General features: G+C 31.0%; 3 protein-coding genes and 1 long non-coding RNA gene across 5 annotated transcripts in view; 2 read left to right on the top strand and 2 right to left on the bottom strand.

The window, feature by feature from the left end:
- Window positions 1–1,381, bottom strand: part of LOC111708108 (uncharacterized) — a 9,759-nt gene extending 8,378 nt beyond the window's left edge. The window contains exon 1 of the mRNA XM_023481374.1: window positions 1,247–1,381. Coding sequence (XP_023337142.1) covers window positions 1,247–1,335 — 89 coding nt within the window. The 5' untranslated portion in view covers window positions 1,336–1,381. The remainder of the gene's footprint in view (window positions 1–1,246) is intronic.
- A 4,358-nt stretch (window positions 1,382–5,739) lies between these two features.
- Window positions 5,740–8,264, bottom strand: LOC111708122 (uncharacterized). 2 transcript variants are annotated; one of them, XR_002766593.1, is made up of 3 exons: window positions 8,048–8,264; window positions 7,125–7,191; window positions 5,740–6,579 (listed from the first exon to the last, which is right to left on the bottom strand). XR_002766593.1 is itself a non-coding variant. In XM_023481393.1 (2 exons), the coding sequence occupies exon 2, from the start codon at window positions 7,149–7,151 to the stop codon at window positions 5,964–5,966; it is 1,188 nt and encodes a 395-aa protein (XP_023337161.1). In that variant the 5' UTR covers window positions 7,152–7,191; window positions 8,048–8,264; the 3' UTR covers window positions 5,740–5,963. The 2 variants fall into 2 exon arrangements, 1 of the variants encoding a protein (XP_023337161.1); XM_023481393.1 differs by having other exon boundaries at window positions 5,740–7,191.
- Window positions 8,265–12,631: 4,367 nt separating this feature from the next.
- Window positions 12,632–14,672, top strand: LOC111708107 (uncharacterized). The gene is made up of 3 exons (XR_002766591.1): window positions 12,632–12,795; window positions 13,165–13,275; window positions 14,650–14,672. It is a non-coding gene; the product is annotated as an uncharacterized LOC111708107 (long non-coding RNA).
- Window positions 14,673–16,534: 1,862 nt separating this feature from the next.
- Window positions 16,535–23,638, top strand: part of LOC111708118 (probable G-protein coupled receptor B0563.6) — a gene marked incomplete in the record, with an annotated part of 10,113 nt that continues 3,009 nt past the window's right edge. The window contains 6 exon segments of the mRNA XM_023481391.1: window positions 16,535–16,586; window positions 18,162–18,220; window positions 18,636–18,687; window positions 19,833–19,903; window positions 20,398–20,453; window positions 23,461–23,530. Of these exon segments, the coding sequence (XP_023337159.1) occupies window positions 18,644–18,687; window positions 19,833–19,903; window positions 20,398–20,453; window positions 23,461–23,530 (241 nt within the window).

Genomic DNA, 23,638 nt, shown 5'->3' with positions numbered 1-23,638 from the left:
GGAGGGAGGGAGGGAGGGGGGAGATACTCGGTAAATATGAACAAATTTCCGACATAAACTATCATCAGTATTAAGTTGACCTAACTACCACCTTCAGCAATTCTTATACAATTGTCAATTGTTTCATATGTATACATGTAATGAATTATGGAATCATGCTATTAATATCTTTATTATCTATGTTCGTTTATTTATCATATCTATGTTTCATGTTGACCCTGACCGGCCGCATTCCGGTCAGTTCTATTTACCTGTATTAATAAATTAGTATAGAAGCAATAGTCGATTTAGACAGACGTATAGAGAGCCAGAGCTTTGGCTAGAGATTGAGTCACAGAGACTGACATTAGACTTAGAGTCAAGTATTCGGAGATTTATCAGGGCCTAGATTCGTTACATACATACTCGAACTTTATTCTAAAATTTTCATTAAAATCCTTTGGCCATTGTCAATCATTTATAATTAATATTACATCAATCTGGAAGGTGTATAAACGCAATGGTGCCTAATTTTTAAGCTTCTCATCCCTCCAATATTGTTCTTTATGGGGTTTTTAGGGGTTTACAGATGTTTAAAACCAAAAAAATGAGGTGTCATGCTACCTCCAATTCATCAGGTGCTCTGCCCTCTCCCTTTCAGCGTCTTGTATCAGTTTAATTTTATAAAGAAAACAAATCCGTTAGAAGTCATAATAATCAAAATATAAATCTGTTGAATAATTTTCTTGATTTGAGCCTGAGCTCATGGAGTTAGTCCCGATAGCGGTCTGGGCTCTCCTTCCCTTATCTTATCTTATAAAATAACTTAATTGCTTAGAATAATAAACCCCTCCTAGTTTTACTCTTTTTTGATTCTTTTATCTAACATAAAAGATTTGTTTTTGTGTTAGTTTTTACTTTTTTCTTGTCATTTAGCTGGTAGGAATTTCTTCTTGTTGATTTTCAAACAGTAACAACGATTAGTTTTCATGGATGCTGAACATTTAGAAAAAAAATCTGTAAGACTGTATCTGTAACCAATAAAAAATCAAAAATGAACAGGAAAAAGTCTAGCTGTGAAAATTCATCTCTGTTAGGATCTTCATTTGAAATATTTGAAAGAACTCCAAAAACATTCGATTCGGCGATTGACCCGTAGAGACGTAACAATAAAAACTTTTTCTCAGAAAGCTTAAAAAAGATATTTTGAAAAATTCATTTTTTAATTTGTTACAACCTTCAATCGTGTCTGAATCATATAACTAACCTTTGAGAGTCCTGTAACGAGCTGGTCTGCTTGGATGGCCGGCCCAAAATTATTTTTAAAAAATTCCCGGATTTTTTCTTTTCACTCATTCTACCCTCATTTCCGCATTTCCGGTTAACCCTAGTAGATAAACATCTGAAAAAATAAACAAAATGTCATTTAGAAAACCAGTTTTCGTGTGTAATTTTGAGAGTTAAAGGAAATAATTCTTTATCAAAAACTCTGATTTTCAAATTCCTATATCTTTGCTAGCCAATGTCGTAAACCTTAGATATTTAAAACTTTGAATTCTGTTAGATCAAATGATCTAAGTTTGAAATATCAAAGGATATAGGAATTAGAAAAAGACTGAATTCCATAGTTTCAGTTTAGGTTTAAAATTATAAATAAATAAAAACGTGTTAGTAGTACACTATCAAACTATTGCCCTTTTAACATATTTATTAATGTATAAAGTTACAATTATTGGAACCATTAATATATCGGTTTCGTATTAAATTGCTTTAATAGAAGTGAATAAGACACCAATTTACTGTTCCTGGACAATTTATCTATTTTTTTACTCTTCGACTTGAAAAAAAGTATATCAGTACATTTTAGATAAATAATGACTGACAACTTATACATACTAAATCTTTTTATTAAGTTTTTCTACGTTTTTTGTTTTTCTAGTTTTTTACGTTTTTCTACGTTTTTTACGTGACCATCAATGGAAAGATGGCTTTTTCCGATTCACAACGGAACCCCTTAAAGCTTTGTCTAATTAAGAGTAAATAAGATATCAATGTTTATCATTTTCAAAACCAATTAATTTCAATTGTGATTTCTCAACAAAAGTGACTTACACATTTCCTTTGCAGGTAAATATATTGCAATTTTCACAATTAAGCGATTTTAAATTTAGGAAAACGAAAATATCCTCTACATTTCTGATCAGATAAAGGTACTGTTGTGAATCGGGCATTGCCATCATGGCACGGAGGGTCACTTATTTATTGATTATATATATTTATTATTTAAACTAAATTTGAATCTAAGGTTGAAGTTGAAGGATTAAAGCAAACTACATGTTACAGAGACCTGGCTTTAGGATCAAATTACTTCTTGGTTACTTTAAGTATAAGAAATAACATCACAATTCACACACCAGCACTTTAACTTCCATTTGTATCCAAGTTTTGAAAATTCAGTTTCGTAGACGGTTACGCAATAAAAGGTTTTAATGTTGAGTTGAGAATCAGAAAACCTTGGAATAGGAAAACGTCATTAAAGAAATACTTTTGTGTTTTTGATGTTGTTACAATGCAAAAAGTTATGCTTGTAAGTAATTTAATCACTAATTGGGTCTGTTCACACGGTATAATTACTGTGCTTTATGCTCATTGGACTATTTAAAGTCTTAACTAGAGTCTAAATGTCGTTTTCCTATTCTAGAGTTTTCTGGTTATCATTGTATAGAGATAATCATATTTCATTTAAAAAAGAAAAAAGATTGAATTTTAAATGTTTGAAAACGCTGTTTGAGTTTAGACTCGATGAACAAACATAAATAAATATTTTTTTTTAATTACACTTACCAAGTTACAGAGTCCCTTTAACATAATTAAAAAATGATTTTTGAATTCAAAAATCTTTCCAAAATTTACAGATGTTAATTGTTCTAACGTTTGAGACAGTGACATAGAAATGTAGTTGTACGAATCTTAATTAAGGAAAATACAGAGTCTGTCGTAAATTATACAAAACATGATATCTCTTGGTGAATTTTCCTCATTTTCAATACTCCAAGGCTTTACCACTAGCTAGCTCATTCGTAAACTATATCGTCTACTCTCTCTTCAGAACAGCCCAGATAGACAGAGAGATAGATAGATAGATAGATAGATAGATAGATAGATAGATAGATAGATAGATAGATAGATAGATAGATAGATAGATAGATAGATAGATAGATAGATAGATAGATAGATAGATAGATAGATAGATAGATAGATAGATAGATAGATAGATAGATAGATAGATAGATAGATAGATAGATAGATAGATAGATAGATATGTTTTATATAGGTTTAGTTTTGCCATGTTTGTATTTGAAATTAATTGTTTGTTGTTTTAAAATTGACTCTCAATTTATTAATAATAAGTCACATGTTTATTGTTAAAAACACCCTTAAAAAGAGACCCCAACATTTTGTTAAGGGGCGTACACAGAAATTTGTATTTTTGAACTTTCCAGGGGGGGCTCAACACCAGTTGGGGTCTGAAAACTCCCTGGAAACCATGGGGGACTGAGCCCCCTGTGTAGGCCTCTGAACAGAATATTTAGAGGAATATAAAATTTTATGAGAAATCCCTCTCATTTTGTTCAGATTATTTCGATATAACAAATAAAATGTTAAGCTTTTTTTCCACCAGCGTATATGCGTAAAAATAACAAACAAGGCTTTCAGGGCGCTTCACATCGTTATTCTGAAAACAATGTTATCTCTCAACTGATGCTTAGTGAGTTTTTTTTTCTTAAAGAAACACAAATTTTGTTTTGTTTAAATGGGTGGAGTTTTAGAAATAATAAATGTTGACAATTTTTTCCAGACAACATCTTTGGGATATATGAGTTGCCTTGCCACAAAATAATTGGGCCCAATATGTTCAGTCGTTTTGTTTGATATACAGAGTTCAGACTAGCCTGCTATTGAAGGTTTAGATCTAAAAATCAAAAAGAAAATGACAAAAAAATTTTAATTGAAAAAGAACCTTAGTCTAGATGAAAAACAGCTTATTAGTTGTGTAGACGGGATTCTTGTTTTGATTTAATTAATATTTTAGGCTGCAGATTAACAAACAGTACAAAAAGTAAACGCTTAAAGCGTCAATTAAGGTTATTTATTTTTAGCGTACATTCAGCTTTCAGAGAAGCAACAACAAGGGCTTGCTAGGCGCTTCTTAAAGTATTCAGGGTGATGAGAGAGAGAAAATGGCCAACTAAACTTTAGCCAGGGGTGTATATGGGGGATACACCCCAGCACACAAATGGAAAAGAAAAAAACGGAACTACACGAAACATTAAAGGCCTGCATTTATCCATTAACGATGTATTAGCCTGGAGAATGGAGGTTTTTTACCTAGCTGGATCCAGATTTTGCTAATGACATCTTTAAATATAATTAAACTAAATTAAATCAAATATAAGACTCTTCCTACTATCTCTTGCCAGAAAAAAGGAAAATGGAAACATTGAAAGTAGAATCCTGATAGGCTGTGCACCATGCACTATGATACCGGTTTATACTCTGCAGGCCGCAAGGAAAAGATTTGATGTAGACGAGGCCATATTCTAAAGCACTGTCCAAGATGTACTTACAAGAATTAAGAATTCTTTTGTCGATAATATCCACTGCTAACCTAACCTTTCTTATTCCATTTGTAAATATTAATGTGGAATTCTGACAATGGATACTCAGAATTTTCAAACCCTGCTTAGCAGTGACTTTTATATTTCCAACCTGTAAGAATATATAAATATTACTTGTGTACAGATCTACATTTAGTAGCAAAATCCAGAAAACTTGACAACTCTGCATGGAAAACGAATAGGAATATGCGTAATATTAGGGAGAAAGAAAATTGAAATATGTGTCAAATTGCATCAGCTAAAAAGAAGATACAACAATCAGAGAAAAAAGTTCACTGTATTTTTTAATTTTGTTTTTAAAAAAGTTTATTTAAAAATAAATTGTAAAACAAGGTATATTTATTGACGAAATCTGTTGCTTCAAAACCTTATATCTAGTCTAACTATTTTAAATTGAGTATAAATCTACATTCGTAGTCAGCCTTAGAATTAAAATCCATCATCGGCTTGTAGACGGGTGAATACTATACATATACATCCTAGCTCTATTTTGAATTAAGAAACTAGTAAGTTTAGGATCAAAAGACTCTGGCAGAGAAACTTTAGGATAGTCGCTAACATTCTATTTCAAAAGTACCTAAAATGATCATCCTAGGTTGATGCAGTATTAGTAAGGGAATAGGATTATTTAATATTTAAAACACTATTAATTAGTTGGACATAAAAATAAATTGAAAATTAAAATATAAAAATTACAGAATCAAAAAAATCCAAAATGAGCTTTTAAAAAATATATATGTATGTATCCTGCAGGGCCGCCACCGTCAGAGCTGCACACCCAAACATCTAGAGTGAATAAATTGTTTTAGATTTTGAGTCCATTCAATTCAAGAAATTTTTAATAAATTTCATTAAATACCCTTAAAAAAAGGGAGCACTGGCTCCACTAGTACCATTTGCCCTGAGTGTAAATCTCAGAGCAAATGTTTCATGGGTCCAGTGCTCCCTTGAGCACTGGACCCACGAATAAAACTTGCATTTAAAATTAATAATAAAGTCATTTAGGAAAAACCCGGGTTCAGGATGCTCCGCTCCAACAGCCACAGACAAGCAGTCCACACGATGACTCATTTAAATGAATATTGTTCATTTTTTTAAAAAACCAGATATACCAATTGCCTTATTAACTGGTGTTTAAAATAAGACCAGGCCGAAACGAAAAACCATTAAAAATAAAGATAAAAATAAAGAAAAATAAAGAAAGATACACAAAAATTTTTTAGAAATATACACTGAAATTGGACCAATTTAATTATGTATTGAAAAATTGTTTTGAAAAAAATGTTAATCCTATTCTACCTATAATCAAAAGTTTAGTTTTTTTCTCATCTTCCGAACAGTAAAGATGTATTGTTCGAGTTTCTTCCCAGGTACATCCATTGGTAGATAGTAGTCCTCAAGGTTTATCTCAGATTTTTTAACAAATGATTTCACATATTTGTGCCGGTTAGTACATCCATTAAATTTTATCGTTGTTAAAAACTTCTTTTTCTTGCTCGTTTCTTGTCCTTTTCTACATTTCTTGGGATTTTTAATTTTCGAAATTTGACTTTCAGAAAATCCTTTTAAATTTAGGATTTGATGTATAATCCTATATTGGTTGTTTCTTTCTCTTGGAGTGGTGCAGTGAGTTCTTGCAGTGCGAAAGTATCCATTTCCCGCCATTTTCTTATATTTCCAGGCAACATTGGAATTAGGAGGAATTATATTGTATTTGTTGTTCTGTTTTCTCAGTACTGTCGTGAATGGGTTTGCAAAAGAAGGAAAATTTAATATTCGTATGTTTAAAAATTTTCCCTGGATGATTTTAGTTTCCATATTTAAAATAATTTCCTTTGGATACCCAGTGCAAATTACTTTGATTACCTTACATATATCATCAGGCACTCCAACTATATGTACTGATACATCATCTCTAAACCTAAGATACCGCTTTACATTGCTTTGAAGATGGTGTCTTGATAAGGTATTAAAAATACTTAATTCTGCTATTCTTAAAATAATTTCGCTGCCTCTGGCTGCCGAGCAATCTCCCATTGAAAAACCTTTTAAGGTTTTAAACGTTCCTAAAGGCTCTTTGAAATACGAATGGTCCATAATGCACGTAATTAACAATGTAATGTAGTTAATTGAATTTTCGGAAAAAGATGCCAATTTGCATGCTTTGTTCACGCTGGATATCAGTAGATTTTTGTTGCAATTTGAATATAGGTCGCTGAAATCTCCTTCGATTTCTACAGAATTGCCCCAGTTTCCTGTTTTACTTTCCTTGACCCTATTTATAGCTTCATCTATTCCTCCAACTGAAGGGGACCATTTACCGAATTTTTTGTTAAATTCATTTTCTATATGAAATAATAGATGGTTAAAAACCCTATCTAAAATTTTCTGGATGGTTTTAATTGGATCCTTCATTGAGCTTTTTATACCCCGTGACGTTAGATTAACAACATTCTTGTGATTTACCTCTTGAAGTTTTAAGATTTTCGGCATTAGTCTAAGAACTCCTATTTCAGAATCTTTTTCTTCCCATCTAAAATAAGATTTAGTTATAATTTTTGATAATTTGTTTGGCAGGTTTATTTCAGCTTGATTAATGAAATCAAGTATATTCCTTATATACCAATCTTCGTCTAGATCTACTTTTCCAAAATGTTGTTGAAGGTTTATTTTCTCGTACTGTTGTAATAGGTCTTGAACGTACATACATACATAACCAATATTTTTATCTCCCTCTATCAAAATTTTATCTTGTCCTGGTTCAAAAGCTGAATTAAAAAAATGTTCGTCTGGAAGATTTTCAACATTTTTCTTTTTCCTTCGCATCTGGGTTGTAAATGAACTTAGTTCTTGTTTATATATATTAATTGCATGATCCAGGAACTCTTTAATTTTAATTGAAACATTTGATTTAATTATGTTCTTCATGTCTTCCACAATATTCTTGGGATTAATTACAATTGAAATGTTGAATTCAGATTTGATGTATGATTTCAGGATTGAGATAATTTCTTTATTAAACCTATCAATTTCCGTGTAGGTAGAATAATTTGTTTTTGGTGAATATTTTTTGCCCAGTTTTAAATTCATAATCAATTCTGGATTTATTTCCTCATCTGTTAAATTGAAAAAGGATTCGCTTTTTAATGCTTGTCCAATTGCCCCAATTTCTTCGGAAGTATAATTATCCATGGACCTATGTAATCTGTTTAATAAATATTTTTCAAATTTGCTAATCAATACATCAATCTGTTGTAAGATTAAATCTTTACAGTGGCTTGGAGAATATAATTCAATTGCTTTGACGAGCCGTTCCCTGTAATCCATCCTTTTCAGGGTTGTTCGTATTTTACTGTAAAATTCGATCCACATTTGATTAAACTCATCACCTGAAGAAATCTTAAAAGTCCTGTTGTTTTGTAGAGTTGCGAAGTCTTCCGAGATCTCATTGAAGGTTTCAATCAGTTTTTTATTCATTAGAATAAGATCATCTCTGGTTTGTTCATCTGGGTTTGATCCCTGCACTAGTACACATGCATAAAGTAATTCTAAGAATGATATCATTTTCCTGAAATATAATTTAGTTTATCAAACTATAAAACTGTTTTTAAAGGGCCTTTCCTTTTAAAAAACAAATGATACATTATTTATATTATTTACAACACATATTTTCAAATAAAAATCTGACTTTATTTGATGTTCGTAAAAAATCCAAAAACCTTTAATCTGTAAGCTCAAAAATAACATTCTCTACATTGAAAATTGAAAATTGACCCATGATATTTGAATGTGTATAATAAACTGTTTGAATTCAATATAGAAAAATCGCAAAAATGCAGAATATTTAATATAATCTGTTCAAATTTACTGTTGAAAGATTTAAAATCCAGAGTTTCAAATAAAAGAATTATAAATAATTATTGCTATTAATATCTTGGGTAATAAAAAACCTCACAGGAAAAATTGTTTATCAATCAGATTCTGATTCAGAAACACTTCGATCGGGAAGGTATCCATCTGGAGAGGGAAGATAACTTGGTGAAGGGGTTGAACAATATTCATCTTCATGTATAGATGATGATGATGTTTCGTCACTCAATCCTTCCAAAATAGGTGTAGTACACCTAACTAGAGAGTCAGAATCGTTGTCGAAAATAAGTTCATCCTCAGGAATCATGAAGTCTGTAATCCTTTTTTGATTAGTTTCAATTGTGGTCTTCTTCTTCTCCTCATAATTCTTCTCTCTCGCCATTTTCTTAGCAGGATATTTCGCTGGTTGTTGAAATTTAGCTGAAAATTGTTCTTTGTCAACGTTCTTATCCTCCTCGTCAACACTTGTTTTAGATACAATCAGCTTAACTTGCCCAATACAGGATACCTTTGGTTGGATTTTAATTATCCAGTCAGAAGTTGGGCTCAGATTATTGGAGGTTTTTGGTGATATACCATAATGCCCCCAATATACGATGTAGGAATCAATATTGATTTGCTTATCTAAGTTTTTGATCTCTGACTCTGAACCAAACGCCCAGACCTGTACTGATTCCCCTTTCCTTCCTAATTTGAAGCACAAGTTCCAGCTTTTTTGCTCATTAGTATTTAGTCGGGGGCCCATAGTTTCCATCACTTGACCAAAAAACGGTCTTGAACTTTGTTTACCAATATCTTTGGGTTCAATGGGTTCAACAGGTTCAGATTCTTTTCTTGATTCCCTCGTAAGAAATTTCTCAGGCCACAAAAATTTCTTTACATACGAACTTCCAGAAGGTTGAGAAGGATTAATAGTTGAAATATCCTTGCTAGGTATTGATTTAGATCCATTGCTCTCCGCTTCAGATTCCCCTCCATTTTTCCACTTTACTTCTCTCCTTTCCTTGTTTATTACGACTTCAGTTTCCATGTCATCTTGGGGTAGAAAAGATGCATTTTGATCAATAAATCCAGAATCCTCGTTACCCTCGTTCATGTATTCTCTTATCTTCTCTTCATTTATCTTGAATCCGTTTTCGACAGAGATAAATCCCGACTTGAACAGGTAGACAAGAATTTTGTTTGCATACGAACTGGTTATATCAAACTTCATTCTTAGGAATTCCGCATCAGGTTCGATTCCTGGTTGTGTATGCTTAAACTCCTCTCTGAGTATTGAATTTAATACTCTCCTCACAGCTAGTTTAAAGACAAATTGAGATTTCTCTTCTTTGGTACACGTTCTCTGTTTTAGGATATTTTCCATTTCAGGGTTTATGCATTTCTTCTTGGTTTTTACAGCACACCCCCCGCAGATATGTTCAACAGAAAGATCGTCTGTCTTGTAGCATTCAGCATGTGAGTATCTTCTGCATTCTGTGCATTTTAACATCCCATGCTCGTAGGTTTGGATTCCACAAATGCAGAATATATGGTAATTTGGTTTCTTCCCTTTAGTGTTACGATTTGTTTCTTTAGATTTACCATCTTTCTTCTCCGGTGTAACTGATCTTCCTCTGTTCCTGTTTTCCTTGGGTGGTAGTTTTCTTTCATGGTCAGGTGATGAAGATCTTTTCCTTTTCCGGTTTTCTAGAGCTGTTGGTTTTATTACATTGTCAACCTTCTTGTTTCCTATCCTAGGATCTTTCCATCTCCTTATATCAACGTCTCTCTCGTGCTTTGATGAAGATTGTGATCTATCTTTGTGTTGTTGGAACTGTACTCTCCTATAATAAAAATTAAAAATTGAGAAAAATAAATAATAAAAATAAGTAAATAAATTGTTGAAATAAAAATAATTAAAAGATTCATTATTATAAGTTGTGAAAATTCCATTGTAATTAAACGAAAAATTCAATTTAAATGATTTGTAGAGTAACGTTATTGATTTTGAAATTAAAAGCGTAATTAATTGGAACTATATGAAATGGATTAAACATCCTTTGGGATACTTGTGTTCTTTATCTCCTTTAAAACCTACTTCTCTTGGTATTTGTTGTTAGATCCTTTAGATTCATCATTCATTTGTTTGCTACTCGTTCTCCTTTAATTAGTTCAATTAATTCTTCTGATCGTTCTTTCATTATCTTATAAATGTTTTAAAAATACTTTTATTACTTTGTGCGGGTTATTGACGAGCTTCTTCTCCTTCCTCTGTATTTATCTTCATAATCTTTCTCTCTTTTTCTCCCTCTTTCATCTCTATTCTCATTCCTAAATGATATTCTTCAAATCCTTTGTTCATCTCTGTGTTGTAATGCCATATAATGATTTAGTTCCTAATGAATTATAATTACTTGGTTCCATCATTGTAGCTGTGTATAAAAGGGCATGCTCTTCCTCTCCAACAGGATCCTTTTAGGAAGAATACACATAATTTGTCCATGTCTCTGAAACATTTGATTTTCAATTTTATAAAAATACTATTCTTGCAGTTTATAATATATATTAAGCCTCGTTGTTTTACTCCATGTTCTAATTCTGATGATTCTCCATTTTAAAGTTTCTCTCTTTCTGTTGCTTCCTTTTCCGAAGTAAATGAATCAAAGGAATCTCTGCCGTGAGAACTTCTTCTCCCGTACCATGTACTGCAAGACATTACCCTTAGTCTGTATAATTATCAATTGAGTATAAATCTACATTCGTAGTCAGCCTTAGAATTAAAATCCATCATCGGCTTGTAGACGGGTGAATACTATACATATACATCCTAGCTCTATTTTGAATTAAGAAACTAGTAAGTTTAGGATCAAAAGACTCTGGCAGAGAAACTTTAGGATAGTCGCTAACATTCTATTTCAAAAGTACCTAAAATGATCATCCTAGGTTGATGCAGTATTAGTAAGGGAATAGGATTATTTAATATTTAAAACACTATTAATTAGTTGGACATAAAAATAAATTGAAAATTAAAATATAAAAATTACAGAATCAAAAAAATCCAAAATGAGCTTTTAAAAAATATATATGTATGTATCCTGCAGGGCCGCCACCGTCAGAGCTGCACACCCAAACATCTAGAGTGAATAAATTGTTTTAGATTTTGAGTCCATTCAATTTAATTGTTTTGAAACTATTTTTTCTTGAAACCACAATATGCACCTTATAATTCAACTTTGAAAACATGTGTTAAAAAACGTGCAATTTTTTTTAATTAATTCCTTTTGATCCGCTTTTTAAGCATTCAAGATTTTTAATTTTTAATAAAATCTGCAAAGTCCCCCTTGGAAAAATTAGGAGCGCAGGAGCAATTTAATTTTGATTTTTAAATTAATAGATCAAAAAAAATTCCCCGTGGCGCCACTTTATCACTTAGAAGGAAGATTTTTTATAAAAATCCAAATCTTGGTTACGCATTTTCACCCATACACTCCCCCAGCTGTCTATGGCTTTGACATAATAAAACCAAATTCCCTCTATTCACTTCCAGGGGGGATTTTTTCCCAGGGGGTGATAAAAATAGATTCCAGGCAAAATCTTTTTATATCTAAAAATATCCCTGCTTTGCAATTTTAATCGTATTTTTACATTTTCTTAGGATGATTTTTTTTCGTGATAAATAGCATTCCTTCCAGAAATCTAAATGATAGAATTAAATATTTTCGTAATCACAAAGAAATTGAGTCTGTGCCACCAACTCTGGATTTCTTATCCCTATATCTTTGCAGCCCAATGATCATAGGTTTTAGTCACCACACAATAGATGAATACAGCTGTCAGTTTAAGTAATACAAACTATACCTAATAATCAATATCAAGAAGAAGAATGTATGTATGTATGTTCCCTGGTAAGAATGTATGAAGAATGTATTATTAAAACAGTGAAGATTAGGCTTAAAAATAGAAAAATAATTAAAAAAAAAAAAAATGTTCACTTTTAGTTGGGTTTTTTAAAGTGGGTTTTATTGTTTTTTTTGGGGGTTGTTTTTTTTGGGCTGGTTTTTTATGCCATCCCTGCAAAGCTGTAAACCTTAGAATTTTAAACTACAATTTTTTTCAGATTAAATAATCTACATGTATCCGATGATGTAAGGCCTACAATAATCTACATGTATCCGATGATGTAAGGCCTACAATAATCTACATGTATCCGATGATGTAAGGCCTATAATAATCTACATGTATCCGATGATACAAGGCCTACAATAATCTACAAGTATCCAATGATGTAAGGCCTACAATAATCTACATGTATCCAATGATGTAACCTGAAATACATGCGATGATCAGTCCCTTTAAATATCTTAAAAACCACTTGAACTTCTCAAAAACACGGTTTTCGCTGTGTACAATTCGACCTCAACACAGCTGATGCTCTATTTGTAACTTGGCATTACCGAATATTTTACAATTGTAAAACGGTTTTAAAAAATTCGAAAGAAAATATTTATTTTCTGTCAATTCTAGAAAGTTCAACAATTTTAAACATAGTGTTCAAGAATTTTAAACACTATAGTGTTTGATAATCTCTCTCTCTCTCTCTCTCTCTCTCTCTCTCTCTCTCTCTCTCTCTCTGTCGGACGGATGAATTGTTTAGTTGTGTTTAAAGAATGGAAGAAGGTGGGCTAGTTCTGGAGGATTTATTAGGTTCTGTTCTATACCCTAATACTACCCTCATATCATCCTTCTTAAACAGTAATACAACTAGGTGCAGTACATTTACTTTACTTCAAACTAAAGTTAATAAAATCTTATCTGTTATAAATCATAACCTTTCTTTTGAAGACGTACTGAGCATTAATGTTTTGAATTCCTAATACATGTAATGTTAATTCTTGTGCGTAAAATGGAAACCAGAGAAGCTGCGGGGTTACAAAGCTGTACTAGTATTTTTACTTAAATTTGACTTGATTTGAAAGTCTTACGCTCTCAAGCAAAACCAATGAGAATTTTTCCAATTACTTCTTCAACACTGGTGCTTTACAGTGCTAAAATGTACATGTGAAAGGCTAAGAAAAAGTATAAGTAAGTTAGAGCGGTAAAATCTAAGCCAAAGGCATTTCGACACTTCAAAGTCGACCCTGCCTTAAAAATTGATGAGACTGTTTATATTTATCTAAGTGCCTTCCGTCTAGTTGACTATACCCCGACTGTATATCTAGGAATTATATTTGAATTATGAGTTTTTATTTTATTTTGAAACATGTTGTTAAGGAGAATTTGATGAAATTCGCAGTGTCTATTTAGAAACATTTAATACGCATACAAAGATTATTCAGATAATGGTTTTTTACTCAAACCTTAATTCTGAAAAAACTTTATAAATTCCTGAAAGCAAGTGAGAAAGGAACTGAGTTTTTGCAACAAACTCAGATTTTCTAACCCCTATATTTTTGGAATCCGATATCCTAGACCTCTGTTATTTCAAACTATAGAATTCTTTTATGTCAAATAGACTAACTTTGAAATATCATAGTTGCAAAGATAGAAGGATTAGAAATGTGAGTTTGTGACAAAACCTCAGTTCCTTCATTTCAATTTCTTCCTAGCCCTGTTTAGTAACCATTTATCTTTTAGAACCTATTAAAAAAATACTAAATTATGAAGAAAAAAAAACCCTTAGAGTGAACTTAATTGCAGACCATTTCAATTTAAAACAATTTGAACAAAAAAATTAAGTCTTTGCAACAAACTATGACTCTTTTTAATTCCTGTATCTTTGCAACCCAATAACACAGATCTTAGATATTTCAACTTTAAATTCTGTCAGACCTAATAATCCAACTATAAAATATTAAAGATTTACACCATCAATCAGGTTTCAAAGAAAAGTCACTTTTTTGTAATTTTTCTACTACATAAATTATTAATTGCTGCTAAAGCTTTCTTTTTTAGATTTAAAAGCTTTTTATAGAATAAAGTGAATTTTGTTGCCAGTAAAAATAGTGCAGTTCAGATTTGGTATACTATCCAGCTTTAATTAATATAATTATTTCAAAGTAATCAAATTTCAAATAAATATTTATATCTAGCTGGAAAAATAAGAAACTTTGATGAGATTTTGATGAAAACAATTTTTCAGTTTGAGTGAAGTTTTCTTATTCTATTTTTCTTAATAAAGTAAAATATTGAATTGCTTTGAACACTGTGTTTCGAAAAGTTTTCTTGGAATTTATTGTTTTATTAATTGTTTAGTTTAAGATAATATAAAATTTCATCTTAAAGTAATCTTATTCAGTTATTAGTGTATGTAATCTCTTATTGTTCACAAACATTTTCTGTAGATTTTCTGGAATTTTTATTGAAAAGACGATATTTGAAGAATTTGTAGAAATCTGCGACAAAGTACAATAAATAAGAAATTCAATATAATGATGAAAAAGAAATAAATGATTCTAGCATTGATTTATTGAGAAATGTCTATTAAGAAATATGTTCCTAAATATCAAATTGTTTACTGTAGAATATTTGATACATTTTTCGTAATTTAATCATTTAAAAAAAATGGATTCTCAAAACGAAACCACCCAAATGGAAGATTTTGAACGTCGACTTGGCGCTCAAACTCAGTGATTATACATCATCAAAACGTTTTATTTTTCTCAAATGAATCATACAATTTTTTTTTACAATACTACATTCTCAGTTTAACTACCATACATTGCCGGTCACTCCCTTTAAGTGAATCTACATAATCCCATTAATTCTAGGTGGTAATGAAGATAAAGGCCTCGACTTCTTGAAGGTATCTATCTATCTTTCTTCTATCTATCTATCTACATTCCTATATTTCATATATCTGCTATCTAATTATCTATCTATTTTTCTATCTATCTTTCATCTATCTACTATCTATCTATCTATCTATCTATATCTATCTACCTATCTATCTACGTACCTATCTTTCATCTATCTACTATCTATCTATCTATCTGTCTGTCTGACTGTCTATCTATCTATCTATCTATCTATCTATCTATCTACATTCCTATATTTCATATATCTGCTATCTATCTATCTATCTATCTATCTTTCATCTATCTACTATCTATCTATCTACCTATCTATCTACATACCTATCTTTCATCTATCTACTATCTATCTATCTATCTGTCTGTCTGACTGTCTATCTATCTATCTATCTATCTATTTATCTATCTATCTATATATATATTCTATCTATCTATCTATCTATCTATCTATCTATCTATCTATCTATCTAACTATCTATCTATCTATCTATCTATCTATCTATCTAGGAGATCTCTAAAATACTGGGAAACCATACTTCTAAGAATAAAAATATAACTGAGCAGTTGACCAATGTTTTTCTTCAGGAAATTATTCATTTTTAAACATTGTTGCATCTTTGGTCAATTCGGTTCAATGGTTTGGAAGTTTAATGGATATAATAAATAAATACAGACATGGTTACCCACAAACAATGAGACTTCAGAGACGAATATATGCAATTTGTTTTGTCCGTTTTCTTGCAGTCAGGGTTCCATGTCACTCTAGTTCCATTAGCGCCTGATCCAATCAGAGTTCATTCATGTGTTTGGCGTCTATTCTGAACCAATAGAAATTGCATGGCGGTAACATCTATCTTTCTATCTAGCTCATTATCCAATTAGAGATAAATCCTTATATCGGCGCTATAACAGTAAACGGAAATATTTACTTCTACTGAAACTATAGGGGTAGGCCAAAACTGGCATATTTCTGTGCCTAATCATCTAGGAAACCATCACAATACTCAATTAAATGTGGTAACCAAAAATGAAGCTTCAAATCGTAATATTTTTAGAGCTCTGGGTCGTCTTTGTAGTTTCATCCTTTGTGGTTAACCATGTACATAAATTAGACAACTTTTTAACCTAAAACCTTTAGAGCTGTACGTAAAATGGTATAAAGTTTAAAACAGAATTTGTAACTGAATAAATGAATGAATAAAAAAATATAGAATGTTCTACAAAATATAACAGATGATATTCGACAATATAAAGAGAATATTGACAGGTAAATATAAAATTCAAATATATTTTACAAATATTTTTAAAAATATTTGTGGAGCTAAAAAGTTCCTTTATTATCTACATAATATACAATCAAAAAACTTTAAAATTTTACCCGTTTTAATGTTGCTCTACAACTCAGACTACGAGTTTTAATGTTGCTCTACAACTCAGACTACGAGTTGCCAGTTTTTCCTCAAGTTTTCGCGGTTTTTTTTGTATAAATTGATGCATTTTTAAACATAATAAATGTCGACATTATTCCAGGCCAAATATTTTAATTTACATTCATCCAGATTTTAATGAATGAAAACTTAAACTATCGTAAAAAGTTTTTTTTACGATAGTTTAAGTTTCATATTTTAAAACTTTGCTGGATCCAATTTAAATTTTCAAAGAGATTTCCTCTTTAGATTCATATATTTTTTTATGATTTTTAGTCCCCAGGGCTGATCAGATTTAAATTTATATGAATTGTAAATTAAACTTTGGATTCAATTTAAACAAAAGTTAGGTTAACAAATGACCGAATGCATTGTGACCCGGCGAAAATACTCTTAGAATCCCATTTAAACTTTTATAACATATTTTTAGTACTACATAAAAGATATTACATCAATCAAAAAAGTTTTTAGAACAATCTAAACATGTTAATATAAGCCTAACTATCGAGAAAAAAGTTGGTTATTGATATTTGTTTTAAAACATTAATAAAGAGTTTACAGCTGAATAATATTTTAAAAGATGTGTGATTAAAATCATTGAAAATTTTTATTTTTAACTCGTCCGTTCTGTAAAAATATTTGTTTGCTTAAAACATTCCGTACTTAAAAAACCTTACCGGAAATAAAGAAAGCCTTTAGAGTTCCTTTAATACATTTTCCCAATAAACCGCGTCAAAACAACTATTTATTTCAAATGTCATTGAAAAATTCGTTTAATTGGATAAAATGAAGAAAACTTTATGTACTAAATAAATCTTTGATAACCTTTGAACCGCTTTTTTGATTACTTTCGGTAGGATTTAATTTTTTTATAAATCATCAAAGATTAAACATCAAATTTGTGTCTTTGAGTCTTTGCCACAAACTGCCATTTTATAATCCTTTATCTGTGCAAATCTTAATATTGTAGACCTTAGATATTTCAAATATGAATTCTGTTAGATCAAATAATTTAAGTTTTTAATATCGAAGGTTTAAACTATTAGGTTAAAAAGATATAGGAAATTTTGAGCTTGTTACAAGGACTCAATTCCTTTCTCATGAAAATATTAAAACCTGATTACATTTTAATTCTGTAAAACAAGAGATATTTGTTTTGCAATAAAATTTAATAAAATGCTTTTTTATTATATATTAAATATTTTAATAAAATATTTTCCTTACATGGATGTTTATGATATTTTAACCTCCATTTTGTTCTTACAAAATAAAATTAATTTAAATTTATGTTGACGAAATAAAATCACGGGGTTTTCATCCCAAAATTTATTAGCAACTTTTTTGTAGAATTGTATGAATATAGTTTTAATAACGAAAGGCAATTCAAAATAAAGTATTATTCTTTCATGCTTTAGGGAATGTTTAGCTGATGATAGAGGAGAATTGTATTCGGCCTGGAAATTCTGGGTTGCAGGTAGGCGACCATTTTCTTTATGATGCAGACATATTGTTTTTTAAGCGGCCATATTGTTTAAAATGCAGACATTTTATAATAATGCGGACATATTGTTTAAATGTGGACATATTGTTTAAAATGCGGACATATTGTTTATAATGCGGATATATTGTTTCTTTAAGCTTTCTTTAACTGCGAACAAATTGTTTATAATGCGGACATATTGTTTATAATGCGGACATATTATTTATAATGCGGATACATTTTTAGCGGCCATATTGTTTAAAATGCGAACATATTGTTTAAAATGCGGACATGTTGTTTAAAATGCGGACATATTGTTTAAAATGCGGACATATTGTTTAAAATGCGGACACATTGTTTATAATAATATAATTTCTTTCATGTGAAAAATCGAATAAAATGTTTCAAGGTGTATTGATGACAGGTGTCTGCATTCTAGGCATTCTTGGAAATCTTACCAGGTATACTTTGAAATTAAAGGGAGTGAACGCCTAATTTCATGGGACCCTCCAGGCAAAGATGGAATGTTTCCTATTTACAACTGTGCCCTAATTAAACCTTTGACTGATGCCAGAATATTCTATGTCCAAACTCCAAAGGGGTTTTCAAACATTTGAATGTAAATATTTATTTTCTGAGACTTTTGAGAAGGTTAAAAGTACTATTTCTGAAGTATGAAGTACCTTGCAACTTAAGTAGTAAACAAATAAAAGTGTTGCTGTACATGATAAGAAGGATAAACTTGATTTTGATCAAAGTTTGTTGGTGCTGTTGTGAATCCGACGCAGTCTACAAGTCACTTGAAATTACGCCTCTTGTCTATTTTACATTATTACTTCTACAAATATTTTCCTTTCACGTACACATATTTTCCTTTCACGTACACATAGTTTCCTTTCACGTACACATATTTTCCTTTCACGTTCACATATTTTCCTTTCACGTTCACATATTTTCATTTCACGTTCACATATTTTCCTTTCATGTTCACATAGTTTCCTTTCACGTACACATATTTTCCTTTTACGTACATATATTTTTATTTCACGTTCACATATTTTCCTTTCACGTACACATATTTTCATTTCACGTACACATATTTTCATTTCACGTACACATATTTTCATTTCACGTACATATATTTTTATTTCACGTTCACATATTTTCCTTTCACGTTCACATATTTTCCTTTCACGCACACATATTTTCATTTCACATACACATATTTTCATTTCACATACACATATTTTCATTTTACGTACACATATTTTCATTTCACGTTCACATATTTTCCTTTCACGTTCACATATTTTCCTTTTACGTACACATATTTTCCTTTCACGTTCACATATTTTCCTTTCACGTACACATATTTTCCTTTCACGTACAAATATTTTCCTAACACGTTCACATATTTCCCTTTCACGTACACATATTTTCATTTCACAATTTCCACAATTCAAATTTATCTTGAGACAAAAATTTTAAATTCTGACCACTCATAAACATTTTGTTGAACCCCAAACATTTGAGTTATTTTAGACATCTAAATGTCTGACGACAATTCTTAGAATTTCTCCAGGTTAATAATATAAATTTGTTTAAGTCTGATCGTGTTGAGGAAAATGAAGACTCCAAGTTTATTCTACAGACTTCTCTTCTGTTTGTGTGTAGCAGGTTAGTTTGATATTGTGGAACCAAAAAAAATGTGGAATAGAAAGACGACATTTAATTGGACTGTAAGCGTAATTTTAAGTGACTGATCTACCTGACAGCCTTTTGAATTGATGATTCAAGATTTGTTTTGTCGGAGCAAGGTGTACTGCAGTACACACACAGACTATTTAAGGCAAAATGGGACGGTTCACCAAATAAACGATCCTTTTTATTTATTTATTGTGTTACAACTTTTAACTTATAAATGAGAAAAAGAGATTATTGCCTAACGTATAGTGTAATAATCAAATATATAAAGTACGCTCTCGGTGTATAGTTCTCAGCCTCTATAAATAAATAATGAATTAACTGACATTATTGCTCTTTTCTCTATAATATCGTTGAGTATCATTCAAACATCAATATGTTTACAAACATCAAGGAGAACTTTGTAAAAAAAAATTTGATAATTTGTTTTAATAAATTTTTAAAAATGATTTATTTCCTTTTTCTAGATCTTCTTCATGTGTTCTTCAATCTTCTTGAAACTCCTCCCGCCTTGGGACTTCAGGTAAACATTGCAGTTTAAATTGCACCCTGCGACCGACAAGTTTCTCGACGCTCTACTGGCACCCTCGTACTCATCAAACCTAAAGAGACTCAACGTAATTTCAATACACCCCCTTTACAGGGATTGTTCGCGAAAAACCTTTAAACGACGATTTTTTTGGTCCGCCAGGTGTCTCTTTCACCATACAGAAACATCGAGAGCAGAGACACCTGGCGGCCCACTACTCGTTGTTTAAATTACACTATATAAACAACGAATATTTTGAAATATTAAATATCTACGAATGCGTTGAAGGAAATTGATGATTATAGGTCGCAATATCTGAATGTTTTGCTTAGAGTTAAATTTATTTTTGTATTGACCCTGCGTTTTCGGTATGAGTTGTTTTTAACAATTTTCTCCTCAATGAGACGCAACAGATAGAAATAAAATTGGAAGCAATCACCATCGAACATTTTTTAACGTAAAGAACCTGTAAAATCTTTCCCTGGGATGTTTAAAAAATGAAAATTTCCCTGTATGATAATTGAAGGACTGCATTATGGTTTTGGTGAATTATATTGGCGTACTAAGCCTTGGGGTGTCAGAAATGTCTTTTTGCATTTTTTTTGAAAACCAAACAGAAGTTTTATCTTTAATAAAAAAATATAAGTAGAGTCAGAAGCACTTCTAAGCATATTTTCTTTATAGTTTTGCACTATTTTCATGGACGAAAAAGCTAGTTTAATACTAAGCAGCTGATCACTTAATGGAGGGAGGGATGGCAGCCACGCCAATTTGTAATCCCCATATCTGCAGGGTACTGTTGGGTACTATGGGGTACCTTCTTCTGTGTAAGTTCTAAATATTTTTGTTCAAAATAAAAATTCTGTTTGGTTTGGCAACTTTTTTTTGCAGAATCTTTCCTACTTTCTGAAAGGTTTCACATCGGTTTGTTTAAGGATAATTACTCGATATAAAGCAATAATTATCAATAATTGTTTTGACTTAAACTCTTGAAAAAGTGAATTTAGAAAAAAAATCATGTTTGTTTAAGAAAGTTTTCTATAAATATATGCAATCACCCAGAACAAAAAGTTTTATCAAAATTAAACTTTTTTTAGGTTTTATGGGACGCTTTAAAAAAATTGCAAATATTTCTGACACCCCTATGCTTAGTACGTCAATATAATTGACCAAAACCAAACTGCAGTCCTTCAAGTATCATACAGGGAAATTTTCATCTTTCTAAACATCCCAGGGAAAGATTTGACAGGTTCTTTTTAACGTACACTCCCTTTAAGGATTTGCATTCCCTAAAACTTTATCTGACTGAGCGACAATGAGGAGGATATCGTTGTTTTTCTATCGATTTAAGTTAGTTCTGTTAATTTTATTGGAAAAGTGTCCGAATTTAATGAATTTAAGCCGCGTCTCAAATCCCCCAAAAACAGGTTTCAATTGAGCGCCGGCTTAAATTTTGAAAATTAAATACAAAATTCATTTCCTTTTTTGTAAAATGAATGATAACTCTACTCAATCTTTAAATCCTTAAATCTTTGTAGCCTTTTGGCAAAGATATATATTCTATTTCAAATTATAAAATCTTGTAGATCAATCAGACTAAATTTAAATGGTTTTCACAATCTGTTGCAACGCAAAAAGGAATTGAAATTTAGGGTTTAATGTAAACAATAAATTCATTATCCTTTGCATGAATAATTTGAAGAATTGTACAGAATTATATTCACAAATTTTTACAATGATAATTTATATTTTATTATCAGAAAAAAAATGTATAAAAAATATAAAAAATACAAGAATATTCACAATTTACTTTTATACTGAAATATAAATAAAAGAGCTGCAATTTCATAATAAAGATGCTAATTTCCAATTCACAACGGTACCCTTAAAGATTTGTTTGATCAAGTATGAATTAGATATCTACTTTTTTGTATCTTTTAAATTATTTAATTTCATTTGCAGGTCCTCTGAAAAAGTAATTTGCGCTTTTCTTACTTAAAAACGTTAAGAAACAATGGAGAAACTGCCAGAAATAGACACTTTTTCAGTCAGAAAAAACTTTCATATTTTTGAACACATTAAAGGTACTGTAAAGGAAAAATGACAGGGGGTATAGGCTGAAGCCTGAGAATCTCAGGAGCTGATTGAGACCTATAGGACATCTATCTGATGTTCCTGATTCGAGAAATTGATGTAAAACTGTGTCAAAATTATACCAAAACGTATATATGTAAGATATACGTCCATATCACGTGACCAGAACTTCCTCTAATGGTAGTGCAGTATACTGGTCACGTGATACAGACGGAAACACGTGACAATAATTGCCATATTTGCATGAAATTAGAAATATTTTTTTTTAAATTCTTATTTTTGTTTAGCCTTTGACACCCCCTCCCCCCCCCCGGCTTCCCAAAAAAATTTCAGCCCATTTGGTCCAGCCGTTTGGCGGGCTATAGGCAACACATAAAATAAATGAATGTCTTGTTTTATTATACAGATATGAATTTTCGTTGTAAGAAAAATTCAACATTTAGGACATTTCATAGATGGGACATTTCATAGATGGGACATTTCATAGGTAGGACATATCATAGATGGGACATTTCATAGATGGGACATTTCATAGATGGGACATATCATAGATGGGACATATAATAGATGGTACATTTCATAGATGGGACATTTAATAGATGGGACATATCATAGATGGGACATATCATAGATGGTACATTTCATAGATGGGACATTTAATAGATGGGACATATCATAAACAGAAAAGAATATTCTTTCTTAGAAATAAATGACCAATCTAAGAATTGTCCAAACACTTAAAGAACGGCCCTAATAGTGAACAAATCGCGATAAAACTTGCCTAGGTTTTTAAAATAAATCGGTGTCATCCCCTCTCCTTCTTAGATGGGGGGGGGGGCACCAGGAATAGTTACCCCCACCGTGAGATCGCATCTAAGACCTGAGATTTGAAATCTAAATATGTTAGGTGGGCCAGTATCTGGTTTATACTCTGGTATATCCTTACCTACACTGCACTTCACACTTCTTAACTACAGGTATACTGGACCTATCTGTCTACCTGTCTACCTGTCTACCTGTCTACCTGTCTACCTGACTACATGTTTACTGTGTACCTGTGTACCTGTCTACCTGTCTACCTGTCT

This window comes from Eurytemora carolleeae, unplaced genomic scaffold (genome assembly GCF_000591075.1).
Source record: "Eurytemora carolleeae unplaced genomic scaffold, Eaff_2.0 scaffold816, whole genome shotgun sequence".
In the NCBI taxonomy this organism is placed as follows: Eukaryota; Metazoa; Arthropoda; class Copepoda; order Calanoida; family Temoridae; genus Eurytemora; species Eurytemora carolleeae.
This window is presented reverse-complemented; position numbering and strand designations above follow the sequence as displayed.